Genomic DNA, 17,660 nt, shown 5'->3' with positions numbered 1-17,660 from the left:
TGATGTTAAACCATTGATGTTTTGTAATATTAAAGGAACTTATTTCAAGCTCCACTTATTAACCCGTGTTAAATAAATGAGAAAGGAAATTGGACCAAGTACTGATGTGGTTCCAGAGCAAGGTGGAGCCCGGCTGGATTATGGGCTGTTCCACTCTCTGACTCTCAGGTCTCTTTTAAATTATGTTCAATCTTAGCGCTGAGCAATATGAAAACTCACGACCAGTTCCCCATAACGCAGCCGAACCATCACAACAACAACAACAACGGCAAGAACAAAAAGGCCAACGGAACATGTGAACGTGAAATTGATCGTTCACAGAGAGCAATTGGACAGTGCTGCAGAGGGAAGTAGCGCATGAGTGAAGCATAGCACTCACAGTTAATGGTACACGTTGTGCACAGTGACTGAGTGGCTAGCTGAGCTAATACAGCACACATGCTACACATCAACTCTACTCCATTACCTGCTTGCCATGGACCACCAGTGTGGTGATATGAGGGGCTATAGAACCGGCAAACTTCTTGATAACGGCTGCAGCGTAACGCACCGCTAGCCTACACCCATAGAAATGTCTATCATTGTTTACAATAGTTGTGAATTCAGTGGATACATTTACAATTTTGATGAAGACAGACATAGGAGAACAAGAGAAAATGTTATTTAAATCTTGAAACGACAGTAAAAGTATGTGAAAGGCAAAAATGTTGAAGGCTCTTCATAGAGGTACTGTAATGGAAGGATATCATCGGCCACATAAAATAAAATACAAACTATTCTTTCAGGTTAAATGAAAGGGAATGATATGCTAGAGAAAGAAGGAAATCTGACCAAAGTTTCCTGGTCCCAGCTATTCTGTAGAGTCTCTCCATGTCTTCCATTAGGGTCTCTGGAAACAATTAAAAGGCCTCTGTAAGTGAACTGAGCAATGCAAATCACTGGATATATTCTAGAAATTATGTAAAACAAACAATGTAAACTGTAGATGATTGGGTCTGAAAACAGTGTTTGCCAAGACACTGCTATTCTTGACACTAGCTGCATAGACTATGCCTTGGTTGAATTGACCCCATTTTGTATTCGTATTATCAGTTAGTCATGGGGTGCTACATGGATTAGGCTATGGACATTTCATTTACAGTGATGCACTGATTCCCACCCTGGGGCTAGTTGGCCCATTAGTCTGGCTCTGATGAATAGTGTTAAAAGTATCTTTTCAATGTTACATTTTAAAACAAAAATATTACCTACAATTAATTACAATATGAATTAAATAGATGTCCTTCCAAAACATTATAATTAGGATATTAAAAAGCATATTTTCTCTATGCCCCTGCTTGGCCTGTTAGGAAACAACAGAGTGATCTCAGTCACCAAATCTCAACCCAATTGAACACTTATGGGAGATTCTGAAGCAGGGCCTGAGACAGCGTTTTCCACCACCATCAACAAAACACCAAATGGAAGAATGGTGTCGCATCCCTTCAATAGAGTTCCAGACACTTGTAGAATCTATGCCAAGGTGCATTGAAGCTTTTCTGGCTCGTGGTGGCCCAACACCCTATTAAGACACTTTCTGTTGGTGTTTCCTTTATTTACAGTTACCTGTATTTCAGTCAACAACAGCTAACTGTGTTTCCTCTTGACATAAAACTTTAAGCTATAAACCACATGATTTAAAATAGAAGGGAATTGAGAGATGACTGTTGTGTGGAGGATCTGCTTTTTCTTGCTTTCTTGCTGGCTACAGTTAGTCGCGATAGCTAACATTAGCATGCTAGGTAGCTAGCTGCTTCTAAATAGCCAGCAGGCCAACTCTTACAAACCACATCATTTGAAATAGTAGTGATTGGCGAGAGTTGTTGCATAGGGTTTGCATAGGCTTGCTAGCTAGCTTGCTTGTATGCAGTGAATGTGCACTCCTGAGCCTGAGTCTCGAGAAGGATCTTTCACCCCACCGGAAAAAAAAAAATGCTGCTGGACCAATCACGGCCTGTCTCGGCCGAAGAGGATGATGTCATTATCCAAGCAAATTTCAGGTGTATTTTTTTTTTTTTTACGGTTTGTTTCAATAACAAGTTTGAGTTTGGGTTTTACTGAGAGGGTTTTCTCTCATTTATGTTTTGGCTACAATTACAAGAAAAGGACGAGTCAACAACATTATTTGGGTATGAGCAAACAGAATATTAGTACAAATAGATTTTCACTGGACTGTTATTTTAACAGAGTAACACCATTTTGCATGTGTTTTTGATTCTGTGCCTACCATCATTGGCAAAGAAGTCAGGACCCTCTTTCTTCATGAGAATACTGGCAAGCTGTGCTTGACTGGCCAGGCAGTCACAGTCCTGAGTAAGACAAAAACACAGAAAGAGATCAAAGGTCATGCCATAGGAGTGTAATGACAGTTTAGAGTCAGATCTAGAACGCTACATTAAACACCCATCAACTTTTGATTGAAGCTGTCCTAATATCGACACCGTACTCACGTAGAATTTCTGCATGATCTCGTTGGTGGATTTGTGTTTCCACTCCTCAATGTCGATCTCAGGCTGCTGCTCCAGGTTTGAGGCATTTGGCGTGCTCGTCTGCCTCTTTACCTTGGAGTGCTTGGGCATCTCCAGCTCCTGAAAGTTCTTAAACTCTGGGATTCTATACCAGCAGAAGTTACATGAGTATTTTCAGGTTTACAGGCAAGTTAAGTTCTTTACTGAACTGATTCCTTGATAATAGTGGTCACCAACCGGTCGAACGTGATCGACTTGTCGATCGCCAAACATTTCTGTAAAAAACCCAACGATAAAGCCTTGTGTTCCGATTTTTAATTTTTTTATTAGTCTCTGATTGTTGGTGGTAGGTGCAGCCAATTCAGCTGCCCTGCGTGCCGGGTAGGCAAACTATTGCCATTTCATGTGTCTGAAGGTACAAACTCTGCCTTCCCGGTGGGCCTGGAGAGGAAATCAAGTGCACTATGCCACCGCTGGCATTTCTCAGATGACAGAGTCTGCAGTAACATAGCAGGCATAAAATAAATCTACAGCAAAATTGATTCTGTGATATTTCAAAATGCTCGTTTTTCCTATTTCCACTCTGCGCTACAACAAGCAGTGCAGCAGTAATGAATGAATGTTGTTATTATTAGCGGCTTGGGTCTTTTTTAATATCTCCTCTGTTCATAGGAGTAACAACATGAATTTGTGCATGAGGCAGAAATAATGCGGTGCGACTCGAGTTTCACCATCAGCTGGTAAACGGTGTCCCTTTTTGGTGAGTGTCAGTGGAGGAAAGGGAGAGCGGAGGGATGTTGAGAGACGGACCCTCAGTCTGCTGCTCTCTATCTCTGCTGAGACTGACAATTAGATGCAGGTACCATCAGCTCAGTAAAATAAAAAGCAAATTACTTAAATGTATGCTCACTCAGCTGTGCCTCAAGTAATACAATGGATCTATTATGGGTGTGATCATATAGCCTACCTCAAATGTTGAAATATAATTTAAAAAAATGTCCCAAACAACAATGCATTGGCAGGTAAATTCAAGCAAAGCCAGTATGTGGTGATAATGTATTGGGCCTATAGCTTACTGCACAAACCTCATTGCCACAATACTGTTTTTAATTGGTTATTGTTGCATAGGCTTAGATTTTTTAAGTCATGTTAATATAAAAATCAGAGCGGTAGATCTTGGCATGCATTTTGACTCAGAAAGTGATCTTGACTCAGAAAAGGTTGGTGACCACTGCCGTATAAAGATTGTGTCACAAAACAAAGGTGGAACGACAGGAACAAGCTCTTACTCTGCTTCATTGACACGAAGGAAGTCCAACTGCTCCACAATAGCTCCTGATATCAGGGTCTGGAAGCACAAATTAATAGTTACATCAAGGAATCTCATTTACAGGGGATAGGAACAGTTCAGGTGATTTCAAACATTATGACTGAAGTCACATCAAAATGAAGACAGCCAGTTAGATGTGCAAAGGGGAATTATGTCCCCAGAAGAATGAGATGATAAAAGGGATTGACTATGAGGGATGGAGCCCTTTGTCTGCTCGTAGAGTTAGGTGCGAGGGGAATATTGAGTGTCCTTCTTAAAAGACGTCACATCAAAACATCTAAAGAACTCTCTAGAGACACTGAAAGTCATTGTAACAGTAGGAAATAGAACTCGGTGAAGGCAATTCAAAGGCATTGGATTTGCAAACATACATATTCACTATATCTGAATGCATTTCCAAAGGAAGGGAAAACTGACAATAGTATTGTGAGGGTAGATATCACAACGCCTCAAAGAAGTGTCAGTAGACTGAAACAAGTAAAAGTGCTGAGAACCTGAAGTCTGTCCACGTGAACTTTGACCCCACCGACGCTCCCCTTCTTGAATGATGCCAACATGTCCAGGACTGGGTTGAAACGGCTCCCCCTGATGGATAGAAACCAAGGGTATTCCACTGTTACCATTTTCAATGGTCATCATTTTCTCCATATTAACCTAATGCAGGCCTGGGCAATTATTTTCCATGCAGGTCCACATTAGAATATATTTTTGCCATCACGGGCCAGAATCATATTACAGGATTATACATCATGTGTATGACTGTGTTGACAGATATATCTACTGTAAATCACATCCAGATATGCTACTTATTTAACTTTTTTAACATGCACAGGAATAAACCACATCCATGTTCTACTTTTGGTAGGTATTTTCATTATTAAACAGGCAATGAACTACACAGGGAGGGAAAAGTACACTGTGCATTCAGCACCATGGACAGAACTCTTGTTAACAGGTATGCAAAAAACACAAGAGAGAGAGAGAGAGCTCAACATTATATTTAAACTACTCAATCAGTGTGAGAAGTGAATTCTCTGATGGGGATTGACTAGAGCAGTGAAGTCAGGTATAGTTTCTGACGTCGCTATGCGCAGGATTGCTGAGAGGTGAGAGTCAGTAAGAGATGACCTGTGCCTTGACTTGTTATATTTCATAATTGAAAATGTCTGTTCACATACAAAGGTTGACCCAAAAAGTACAAACATCTTCTGAGCATGACTCCTAATGTTTGGAAAGTGTTGTTCATCGAGAGATACATAGAACCTCGTCAGTGACATTGTTTTGAATATTTCTCTAATCACTGCATCAGTCTGAAGATTGACAAGCTCAAGTGGCAGGTCTGTGGGAGCGTTATCCACATTTAAGGTGAAAGGGGAGGAAACCAACAGCATGTCATTTTCCAACACTTTGAAATCCTCAAAATGATGAGAAAACTCCCCGTTCAAAGCACACAGCAGTGATGTATACTTCTCCCGTTGGTCATCTGATAGGGAACAGACTAGTAGTGTCGGAAGGTGGGTGAGATGGTTGGCTTCTAGTTGGCGGGTTAGGAGGAGTAATTTCCCTTGAAGGCTTTGACAAGGCTGTACATCTGATGTGCAAAAAGGCCCTTCCCTTGTAGTTTAGAATTCAGTTCATTCATGAGGGCCATGATGTCCACGGTGAAGGTCAAATCAGCCAACCATTCTTTATTTTTTATTTGATGGAAATCCACATATATTCCTTTCATTTGCAAAAACTCAGCAATCTCTGACTTCAGGTCCCACACCCTTTTAAGCACTTTCCCCACGTTTGTGTGGTAGGGGAGATCCGCATGACCCGACTCTGTCTCTTCCAACAATGAGACAAACTGCCTGTGGTTTAAAGATTTTTCTCTTGTGAAGTTTACCTCTTTAGTGAATGTATCCACAACATGGCTCATTTTCAGAACACATTTACAGAGTACCTCCTGATGAATAATGCAATGCAGGAAAAACAATTCTGATCTGGGTTCAGCTCAGCTACTTGATCTTGTATCCTTTTCAAAAGGCCAACATTTTTTCCTGTCAAGTTTGGGCATCCATCAGTGGTCACACTGGATAACTTTTCAAAACTCAGTCCCAGCTTTGCCACACACTTATTAACCTCCTCCAATAAATCTTTCCTTGTGGCTGTGCTCTTCATTGACGACACTGAAGCAAGCTCATCTGTAATTTCAAAGTCTGGGGTTTTGCCTCGTAAGAATATCAACAACTGTGCCGTGTCACGTGCATCACTGCTCTCATCCAGGGCCAAGGAGAAATAGGTGAAATCCTTAACCTTGTCTTTCAACTGTTGTTCCTTATTCTCTGCCATGTCCTCAACACGCCGTGTCACTGTTCATATTGACAGGGAAATATTTTCGAACAGTTCTTTCTTGTCGGGGCAAAGTATTGCTGCAGAGTCAATTAAACATTCTTTAATGAATTCGTCCTCAGCGAATGGCTTGCTATGTTTAACAATTTTGTGGGACAGTACATAGCTAGCTCTCGCAATTCCGTTGTTTGCTGAATGCAGTTTTGTGAGAAGTCCTTGCCTCTTTTGCAACGCTTTCAATGCCTTCGCCCTCTGCTCAGAAGGCTTATCCCTACAGTTCTCTGCATACTTCATCTGGAAGTGTCGGGACAAGTTGTAGTCTTTCAAGACAACGATGCTCTCTTTGCACACTAAGGGCACAGCTTTCCCTGATACCTCAATAAAGAATTATTTCGATGTCCACTCTTGCTGGAACATCCTACATTCGTGTTCTACTTTTCATTCTCTTTGAAAACCTAATTTTTTGCGCAATTTCTAGCTAGCTACTATTTGTAACTGTGATGTGTGTCAGCCTTTCAGTCACTGTCTGTCCTAGTGTAGTTGTTAATTATACGTGCCTTCAAAATAAATGTCCCACAAGAGGTGGGAGTTAAATCATGACACAAAGGTGAGTATTCATTGGGCTTTAAGTTGAATAACAAATGTGTTTTTCAAACCTTTACTATCTCAAAATCTTTGTGATCGGAGCATGATTCCGCGGGCCGTATTGAACTAGGTCGCGGGCCACATACGGCCCACGGGCCGGCCTTTTCCCAGGCCTGACCTAATGAGTATTGAGCTGTTTTATATGTTATTCCACTGACTCCTATAGAACAACCTCTACTGTGGACAGGTAAGCTATTTTATTGTATTTAAAAGGTGCTCTTTGGATAATGATCAATACTGCTGTGATCAGCATAACACCCAAGCTAAAGTGATATAAATGACTATAATGAAACTCTTATCGGCAAATACAGGGGACACCTCCTGTGCTGGATTCCAATACACTCTAAAGCAGTAACCCTTACAGTACAGAAGGAAATACAAAAGTAGATCTTACTTGATGTTGTCCTCTCTGATGAGGACCAGGAAGAGTGGGCGACCTTTCATTTTCCAGCTATGCTTGATGAACTGCAGTGCATTCTACACACAAAGATATGTAACACATTAAACTTGCATTGACCAAACAGACAGGCAGTTAGGGACACAACATGGTGAGTGTGCAGGCCCCAGAACAAGGATTAAAACAGACAAATGTCTAAACAGCCGTGTGTATGAGGTGAGTTCACCCCACCTTGATGTCATCAATCAGCAGCATGACGTCCTGGGATAAGTAGAAGTCACTGAGATCAAAGACGATAGGGTAGCACACCACAGTCTTCCCCAGGATCCGATAAATCTGTGGGGAGTGGAGCAGACACATTGCATTACTTGATCCTGCAGGCCAAGATGGATGGCTCGGAGGTACCGACACATGACTCAGGACAGGACGTAAAACAACCCATCGATCTTGAGGAAGGAATACACAGGAGCTGGAACACATAAACATTACAGTCCTGCGAGCACAGATACTTCCTAAAACTAACACACAACCTCTCCTCCACAAACAAACACACAAATATGCACAGGCACACTCGCTCTCCCTGTCCGTCTCTAAAACACAAGAGCACGCCGACGCACACAAACAAAGAGATGATCATAATGCCCTCTGGCAGGACGCCCTATTCCATCAGAACACATAAAAGTTCCATTAAAAGATTGTCTTAGTAATAGGTTTGGACCTGTGATTGATTCATTTTGCAATTTTGTATATATTTTTTTTAATGCAATTCAGCTGCATAAACTTATTTAGATGACCTTTACTGGAGACAACTAGAAGGAATACCAAAAAAATGACAGCAGCTCACAATATCAAAGTGGATTACGAAATTGAATGATTATATTTTCATCATGCATTGCATGGCAGCAGTACTTTGTACAATGTTAAGAGTGAGGCAAAAATATGTATAATATCTATGTACATTATATCTGTACATGTAAATTAATATTATTCTGTTTCTGACATGTGGTTTCACACGGAGAAGTGCTGGTTTATGTTAATCAGTGAGGAGGTGGTGGTATGCCCATGACCTCTGAGTATGTGCTAGCATTGAGTGGTGAACACTCACCTTGCAAGTCCCCATGCAGCCCACTGGCCTTTCTGGACGCCCACTCAGCCCCAGCTTCTTATTGATGGCCAGGAAGCGGTACGCCTGGGGGGGGAGAAAGAAAAATACATACATATTTCAGTTACGTTTTTAAAATTTTTATAAGCTTAGTTTTAAAATTACACATAAAATCTTGGACCGTGGCCTATTGACCAACGACATTTACATTACAGCTGACACTAACAAACAGACCACAACAGCATTACCTTCCTTCTATTCCTCCAGGCAAGTCACAGATCAATCGACAACTGCTATCAACATAGCTAGCTACCTTCCTTGCCTCTCTTACACATATCCAGCCTTCAGATCTGACAACACACTCAGCTAGATATGACAGAGATCATAATGGGAGTCATTTTAAAAATGCCAGGCAGGGAAAGTTGTCTATTTTTACTGCACCTCCAAAGATCAATCATCCTCATATCCCTGGGGGATTTTCTTTTGTTGCGATCCATAATCTAAAATTACTTCCCTCTGAAGTTATGAGACGTGTCAGTAGTTAATGGCCCCTACAGAGCCTGCATAAGACGGCTCTGTTGTGGAGCCTCTATGGGTCTGTTTAGTGCCATGGTGCAAGTGGGTTTACTGGAGAGTTGTCAGAGGGCAGAGATATATTGCAGGCCCTTACTGTAAAGCTCAACACCAAGTAGCTCAGTTAGTTAGTAGGCTCCGTCAGTCAGGGTCGGCCCTCACTGCTCCCCATTCTTTCACTTCTACCTGGTATGGTCTTGTTGTAATATTGCCTTGGCAAATGGAATTTGAATATTTAAAATATATTTTAATTCAATTTTAGCTATGTAAATGGTACAAGGTCACAGAGTGTCTGTTTCCTGAAGACACTCAAACTAAAATAGAGGTAACAACCTGTATGCCAGAGTGATCTGGAAAATTGTCGTCAATCCATAATGCAACAAAGCAGATAATGGGCATTGATTTTACAGCACCTGATCCATTCATGTGGAGAGGCACACTGCAGTCCATGTGACCTCTGTTTCATACTGCCCTTATCTTTCCACACCAGGCTATAAATGCTCCTGGTCAATAACACTGACTACATACTTCAGTGGCGCTGCAGGAAACGTAGCTAACCGGCTTCAATACACAGCAATAACCAGTCATACCAAAGAGCAATGTGTACATCCTACCGCTAGATGGAGCTCTGCCACTCCTCCTGCTTTTCCCCCCATCTTCGAATGAGTTGGAAAGGAATTATACATGGATGGAAAGTACGAAAGATAATAGGAGAATCAAGCAATTAACAGAATATTATGATAATATTTTTAAAAAGCAGAGTTCACAAAGACGGGAAACATTTATTCAGAATTAAGTCGCACAACAAATTTCCAGCGCCCCTGGCCATGCCTCCTGTTTCAGGAGAGACGTTGTGTGAACCTTTGTCTGCACCCACAGCTCCCTGTCCCTGCCTATGGAATACCAATGAACACACCACAGCATACGGCTCACATCACAAAGTCCTCTCATTCAGACCACAATTGAAAGCAACCAAACTGCTAATGTGATTGCTGCTAATGCCATCAAGACGGCTACACTCTGAGTGTGTCATTAGGTTGGGTGATATGAGGACTGTTGTAACAGAAGGCTTTAGTGTCGCAGTGTCTCCGTTTATCAATCAAAAACCTGCTCTCCTCTCTCCGAGACATCTGGGTCGTTCCACGAAAAAGGGGGCCTTTTGACATTTGCGATTTAAAGTAGAAATATAGACCACATTGAGAATTCAATCAATTGTGTTTTCAATGGAATAAAGGCTTGCTAAAGTGCCAAAATGAAGCATTTCGACATGTCCCTCTGTCAACCGCATCACCTTGGGTAAGATTTTCCCAAAATGTCTCCCAAGTTTCACCATCAATTAGAAGGCCCTCATTATTTTGTTGCTTTGACAAAGTAATTTCTGAAGATTATAATGCATTTCATGTGATTAGGTATTCATTTACATCTGTCCCTCATGGTAAGGTTCAATAAGAAAATTGTCAACCCTGTTACTTTATTTGGCACTTACAATAGTATTTAAAAAATAATAATAATAAATTACCTCATGAGCTGGGAAAATGTGTTTTCTTTATGACAGACTTTTCAAATGAGGTGAAATCAAAAGTTTTTTTTTGACCAAGTTACACTTCTCAGAAGGCACCAAGAATTGGTGGAATGACCCATGGGCTTTTATAGATCTTATAGATTTTTTACATGATCGCTGGGAGATGGGTCAAAAGACATGCAGAGGGGTTGGGGAGGCATCACCGAGGCAAATGGAAGCTATTTTGGCAGCGCTGTTGCTGTGCCACCTGGGTTGAGATAAATAACATGCTGCTGGACGTAATTGCCGCTCTCCTGTTGTCAAGCAGCTGTTGTAAACACAATCGAACGGCAGAGAGAGATGAAGCGAGCGACGCAATGCAGAGCGGTGGCCCAGCCTTTAACAGATTCAAAACGCATGGGATTTAATATTTAGCATGCTGCTCGTCCTGGCTCGTGACACCTACCCAATCCACTGCTGCATAACTACATGCCCAACAACAGGGAGGAAGAGCAGAGGCAGACCTTTCTAAGATGAATTAATATATTGGGAAAGGACAATGCTTTTCAATACGCATTACAACAATACAGTAATACTTTAAGACTTGAATGGCATATTGATCAAGTCACAGGTCAACTGGTAAATCACATGGACCAATCTCCAGCCTCCCTTTGACTGATTGAGCAACCAAGAGGGATTTCTTAATAGAACACGGATGTAAGATTGAGAGTCAGATGAATTGACTAAGCCCATATGCTCGGCTGACATATTGATAGAGGGCCTTGGACATCTAGGTAATTGACTGATTTGTTTATTGATTTCTAAAATCAGGTGTATTTACCTACCTTCAGAAAATGTACAAGAACGTGGCACAATCATCTCTCCTTGCAGTGAGCATTTAATGACCAACGTTTGGGCTCGCAGCAGGCCCAAGGTCAGGATGTGGTGTTACCCATTTGGGTGCGGCAGGTAACCTCGGATCCCCGAGCTGACAAGGTAATAATCTGTCGTTCTGCCCATGAACAAGGCAGTTAACTCACTGTTCCCCAGTAGGCCGTCATTGTAAATAAGAACTTGTTCTTAACTGACCTGCCTAGTTAAATAAAGGTTCAAAAAAAGAAGATAGTGACGAATATCACTCATATTTCATTCTGTGTTATAACTCACATTGACCAGCTCCTTCTGGGCCCAGATCTGAATGGGCTCCACCTGCTGGGGTGTCTGAGTCTGGATGCCATAGGTGTTCAGAAACACCTGCAGTCTGCAACACAACACACTGTTAGGCTACACAGCCGGGACTGTTCAGGAAGCCCAACAGTCTGGGTGGCCAAAAGTACATTAGTTATGAAAAAAGCGCCACCAACTGGTGGTGGACTCCGATAGAGGTGCCGGTTAGAGGACGTAAATGACCAGTAGGAGACAGATGTACAGAAGACACATTTCTTACCAAACAGACACATAGGAAACAAGAAGGAGGATAGACTACTGAAAGTGTTGTAGTGTACATGACCATCTGATCATGTATCACTCCGGTGTTAATCTGCAAAATTGTAATTATTCGCCTACCTCCTCATGCCTTTTGCACACAATGTATATAGACTCTCTTTTTTTCCTACTGTGATATTGCCTTGTTAATTGTTTACTCCATGTGTAACTCTGTGTTGTCTGTTCACACTGCTATGCTTTATCTTGGCCAGGTCGCAGTTGCAAATGAGAACTTGTTCTCAACTAGCCTACCTGGTTAAATAAAGGTGAAATAAAATAAAAATAAAAATATTGTATTGTGATTTTATGGTCAAAGACACACGAAAACACCAGTCAGGGAGTCCAGAAGAAGGATTGTCCATGTGGAAAGGTTCAAATGTGAGTTGATGTGGAGGACGGGAGTTGTCAGAGGTTGTACAGAGGTTGTCTCAACCTGTTCTCCTCCTGGAAACAACTGAAGTGTTGAGAGGCAGAGTGGGGTTTGCCTGCTCCCAGGCTAGGCTATTGATTGGCTGGCCAGGTCAGCTGAATCTGTTCCCTGACAACCTGGTCCCTAACACATTGGTGTGAATTGGCCTCTGCCACTGGACAATAGGGTCAGGCTGAGGTGGGGGATGGTCACTTCTACTGCAGAGGAAAAAAAATCACAGAGTTTGTCTACACGTCCTAGCCAGAGAGAGGGTTCAGTAAGGGTTTAATGATGAAAGTTATATGGTTTTGTACAAGCTACATCTTGAAAAATCCTCTGAAACAAGCATTAGGTAAAGGCTTGGAGGAAGTGATCAGGCAGAGTGTTAGGTTAGCTGCTGAGGAAAACCTGCCATCTGATTGGAACAGCAGGACAGGTTAACAGGCTCCACAGCTAAATTAGGGTGCTAACAGATGAAGACTGCGCACTGGCCAGTCGCTTAATGTGCACAGTGCAATAGCACCACAGACGAGAGAAGGAGAAAGGGAGGAAAAACAACCAGCTTTCTAAACTACCATAGACTCTCTCACGCACACGTACAGTTAAAGTCAGACGTTGACATACCCGTGTGCGAACGTCCTGACATTTAATCCTAGTAAACAATCCCTGTCTTAGGTCAGTTAGGATCACCTCATTATCTTAAGAATGTGAAATGTCAGAATAATAGTAGAGAAAATGATTTATTTCAGCTTTTATTTCTTTCATCACATTCCCAGTGGGTCAGAAGTTTACATACACTCAATTCATATTTGGTAGCATTGCCTTTAAATTGTTTAATTTGGGTCAAACGTTTTGGGTAGCCTTCCACTAGCTTCCCACAATAAGTTTGGGCCACAATAATTTTGGGCCATTCCTCCTGAGAGCTGGTGTAACTGAGTCAGGTTTGTAGGCTTCATTGCTCGCACACGCCTTTTCAGATCTGCCCACAAATGTTCTATAGGATTGAGGTCAGAGCTTTGTGATGGCCACTCCAATACCTTGTCTTTATTGTCCTTGAGCCATTTTGCCACAACTTTGGAAGTATGCTTGGGGTCATTGTCAATTTGGAAGACCCATTTGTGCCCAAGCTTTAACTACCTGACTGATGTCTTCAGATGTTGCTTAAATATATCCACATAATTTCCCTTCCTCATGATGCCATCTATTTTGTGAAGTGCACCAGTCCCTCCTGCAGGAAAGCACCCCAACAACATGATGTTGCCATCTTCGTGCTTCATGGTTGGGATGGTGGTCTTCAGCTTGCAAGCCTCCCCCTTTCTACTCCAAACATAACGATGGTCATTATGGCTAAACAGTTCTACTTTTGTTTCATCAGACCAGAGGACATTTCTCCCAAAAAATATGATCTTTTGTACCCATGTGCAGTTGCAAACCGTAGTCTGGCTTTTTTATGGCGGTTTTGGAGTAGTGGCTTCTTCCTTGCTGAGCGGCCTTTCAGGTTATGTCGATATAGGACTCGTTTTACTGTGGATATAGATACTTTTGTACCTGTTTCCTCAAGCATCTTCACAAGGTCCTTTGCTGTTGTTCTGGGATTGATTTGCACTCTTCGCACCAAGGTACGGTCATCTCTATGGTGGTGTGGTGGCTGCGTGGTCCCATGGTGTTTATACTTGCTTACTATTGTTTGTACAGATGAACGTGGTACCTTCAGGCGTTTGGAAATGACTCCCAAGGATGAACCAGACTTGTGAGGTCTTGGCTGATTTCTTTTGATTTTCCCATGATGTCAAGCAGAGGCATTAAGTTTGAAGGTAGGCCTTGAAATACATCCACAGGTACACCTCCAATTGACTCAAATGATGTCAATTAGCCTATCAGAAGCTTCTAAAGCCATGACATCATTTTCTGGAATTTTCCAAGCTGTTTAAAAGGCACAGTCAACTTAGTGTATGTAAACTTCTGACCCACTGAAATTGTGATACAGTGAATTATAAGTGAAATAATCTGTCTTTAAACAATTGTTGAAAAAATTACTTGTGTCATGCACAAATAGATGTCCTAACCGACTTGCCAAAACTATAGTTTGGTTGAAAAACGAGTTTTAATGACTCCAACCTAAGTGTATGTAAACTTCCAACTTCAACTGTACTATTCTCTAATCTCAGAGACACATAGCTACCACCCACAGTGTTCTATTTATCTTTCCCATCACATACCTCTGGCTCTCAGCAATCAGGGCCACATGGACCACCGTGTCATTATCAATGGGACCCTGGAACACAGAGAGAAAGAGGTAGGAAAGGTGAACATACTCAACTGCAGGGGAAAATACAAATTCAGTTAATAGTATATAATACAATCACAATAATATACTGAATTGTTATCTCTGGTATAATACATTGCAGAGAAAATTGCTCCGCTTGTAAAGTAAAGCTGTGAATAGGAGATAACGTGTTTTGAGCGAATAAAAGAGTGGTGAGAGGAGGGAGAGAGGTGAACCATGAAACATTCCTCACCGTACCCTGTCATTATAGAAGTTTGAACAGTGGTAATCTTTAGAGTGGTTATAAACTACTGATTTTGTAGTAGTTGGGTTGGCCATATTAAATCAGGAGTATCAGTGACCGCAGTATTCTGGATAGTAGCTCTTATTTCTGGATAACCTGTGTGTTACATGCACCTTTGATATCCCGTTCCCGGGTATCCCTGTATCTGTGAATAAACAGAATATTCCTAATTGAAGTTTGTATGGGTGAAATGGAATAGTAACTGAAATCTGGACACTGACTGTAGGCCTATAACCTCTCACATGTACAGTAATATAATAACTCCTGCAGAATTATGCATTTCTTGCAGTAAAATGCTGGTGTCTCGGGAACAGGAGTGGAGAAATATGATCTCTTTCTTTCCAGCATCTCTTGAGAAAATGTGAATGGGTGCGTATTGTGTTATCTTTGACGCTTATGCAGCAAGCAGACTGTTTTAACCACATACCGTAAAATATGCGCCCAAGATGAAGTGAAGTCTTATTAGAAACGTGTTTCATTGTTTTCTCAGCTTTTCATTTACTTCATTAAAACGGGTTAAACTGATGACAATGGCCATTTTGCACAGGACCAATCTTTCCACTGTTTGAGTTATTGCATTTTCTCCAGGTCCCTAAACCAAATAGAGAACTTTACCGGTGTTAGCTAGATTAGTGCATGCATCTCTACATTACTTTGGTGAGCACAACTTTATTTAGTCTTCTAGGGCAACAAGTTACGACAGAAGAAAATCTGCCTATATCTAATTATAGTTGACAAACAAATGTCCTACCAAATGTCGGAAATGATAAGCAGAAGCAGTATAAATTAGGGGTCAATAAATTATGCTAGAATTATTATGGGGAATGGAACTGCGCAGGTGGCCTACTTTTTGAAGTGATTTGTTTGATAATCAGATGAAAACATCATCACACTGCGTAGACTGAGAAAAACATCAGTAAACAAAATAATATGTTTACATGCCACAGTATCCCATCTAAGATCAGCATATTCCAGGCATCTTACCCTTGTTTCACATAACCGGGATACAAGCCTTTTCGGGTTAATGTAAATGGGATATGATGTTTATATGCGTGAACTCAAAAGCAGAATACTGGAGTATCCTGAACAATAACAAGATACTGGTGTGTGCATGAAACATGGTCACAGATGCGTCGGAGAAGCAGTGCCTCTGCTTCAGAAGTAAGTTACATGAATAAACCTCACAACTATGGCATAAGGTGAAAGGATTTCATATGATACAACTGTCTGTCATACACCTGTGAATCTTTCAAGGAATCATCTTTCAGGATAGAATGACGTTGATCTAATGATCATGCTTACTTTCTCTTCTATTTGCCGCAATTGCATTTCCGCCTCTGCTCCGCTGAGTCCCGGGAGATGTATTCAGAGATAAGTGATTTGTAAACAGAGTGAATCATATCACTTGAGTTAAATGATTAAAATCCTGAGCCATTAGAATAGAACATCTTGTGATTCACAGGAGGGGGCTGTTCATCAGAGGCAACGCTCCTTTAGATGACCCGGCGGGAAGCCTGACGCAGGCAGAGAAGAGAAGGCTGGAAGCCATTTTGTTTGGGCGGAAAGAGCAGGCTTTTCTCAACACCCTCGTTATCATTAATCAGAGGAATCCGGGAGAGGGGGGGGTAAAAGAGGTTCACAGATATCTCTGCTGATTAATTGTGAGCAGCGGCTTCTAAAACACGGCAATGGAAATCATATCTCATTAGCATTCTGCTCCACAACACAAAGGAACCATTTGAAGAGAGAAAGAAGTAAAGAAAGAAAAAAAGAAATGAAGATGGAAATAAAAAACCAGAGGGAAAAAAATGCTAGATCACCTGTACTCCACACAGAGACACGTGCAAAGCTCTCCCTCGCCCTCCATGTGGTAAATCCGACCACAACTCTATCCTCCTGCTTCCTGCTTACAAGCAGAAATTAAAGCATGAAGCACCAGTGACTCGGTCTATAAAAAAAGTGGTTAGATGAAGCAGACGCTAAATTACAGGACTGTTTTGCTATCACAGACAGGATCATGTTCCGGGATTCCTCCAATGACATTGAGGAGTACACCACATCAGTCACCGGCTTTATCAATAAGTGCATCGAGGACGTCGTCCCCACAGTGACTGTACGTACATACCCCAACCAGAAGCCATGGATTACAGGCAACATTCACACTGAGCTAAAGGGTAGAGCTGCCGCTTTCAAGGTGCGGGACTCTAACCCGGAAGCTTACAAGAAATCCTGCTCTGCCCTGCAACAAACCATCAAACAGGCAAAGCGTTAATACAGGGATAAGATTGAATCATACTACACCGACGCGCATCGGATGTGGCAGGGCTTGCAAACTTTTACAGACTACAAAGTGAAGCACAGCCATGAGCTGCCCAGTGACATGAGCCTACCAAACGAGCTAAATCACTTCTATGCTCGCTTTGAGTCAAGCAACACTGAGGCATGCATGTGAACATCATCTGTTCCGGACGACTGTGTGATCACTCTCGCAGTAGCCGACGTGAGTAAGACCTTTAAACAGGTTGACATACACAAGGCTGCGGGGCCAGACGGATTACCAGGACGTGTGCCCGGGCATGTGCTGACCAACTGGCAGGTGTCTTCACTGACATTTTCAACATGTCCCTGATTGAGTCTGTAATTCCAACATGTTTCAAGCAGACCACCAGAATATCAACCTATCCCTCAACGTAACCAAGACAAAGGAGATGATTGTGGACTACAGAAAAAGGAGCACCGACCACGCCCCTATTCTCATCGACGGGGCTGTAGTGGAGCTGGTTGAGAGCTTCAAGTTCCTTGGTGTC

The 17,660-nt window shown here is 41.9% G+C and overlaps 1 protein-coding gene across 3 annotated transcripts in view; it reads right to left on the bottom strand.

Annotated features, from left to right (window-relative positions):
• Positions 1-17,660, bottom strand: part of LOC112249084 (phosphorylase b kinase regulatory subunit beta) — an 82,050-nt gene that overhangs the window by 5,527 nt on the left and 58,863 nt on the right. For 2 of the 3 annotated variants that reach the window (XM_024418728.2, XM_024418726.2), the window contains 10 exons: positions 14,503-14,558; positions 11,557-11,650; positions 8,319-8,402; positions 7,445-7,549; positions 7,211-7,293; positions 4,332-4,422; positions 3,797-3,855; positions 2,490-2,652; positions 2,267-2,348; positions 832-889 (listed from right to left, as the gene is read on the bottom strand). In XM_024418728.2, coding sequence (XP_024274496.2) covers positions 832-889; positions 2,267-2,348; positions 2,490-2,652; positions 3,797-3,855; positions 4,332-4,422; positions 7,211-7,293; positions 7,445-7,549; positions 8,319-8,402; positions 11,557-11,650; positions 14,503-14,558 — 875 coding nt within the window. Of the gene's footprint in view, positions 1-466; positions 558-831; positions 890-2,266; positions 2,349-2,489; positions 2,653-3,796; positions 3,856-4,331; positions 4,423-7,210; positions 7,294-7,444; positions 7,550-8,318; positions 8,403-11,556; positions 11,651-14,502; positions 14,559-17,660 lie in introns of all 3 variants that reach the window. The other variant, XM_024418727.2, reaches the window with a different exon arrangement.

Source organism: Oncorhynchus tshawytscha, linkage group LG04 (assembly GCF_018296145.1).
Source record: "Oncorhynchus tshawytscha isolate Ot180627B linkage group LG04, Otsh_v2.0, whole genome shotgun sequence".
NCBI classification, from domain to species: Eukaryota; Metazoa; Chordata; class Actinopteri; order Salmoniformes; family Salmonidae; genus Oncorhynchus; species Oncorhynchus tshawytscha.
The sequence above is the reverse complement of the archived record's forward strand: the minus strand, read 5'-3'. Positions and strand labels throughout refer to the sequence as shown.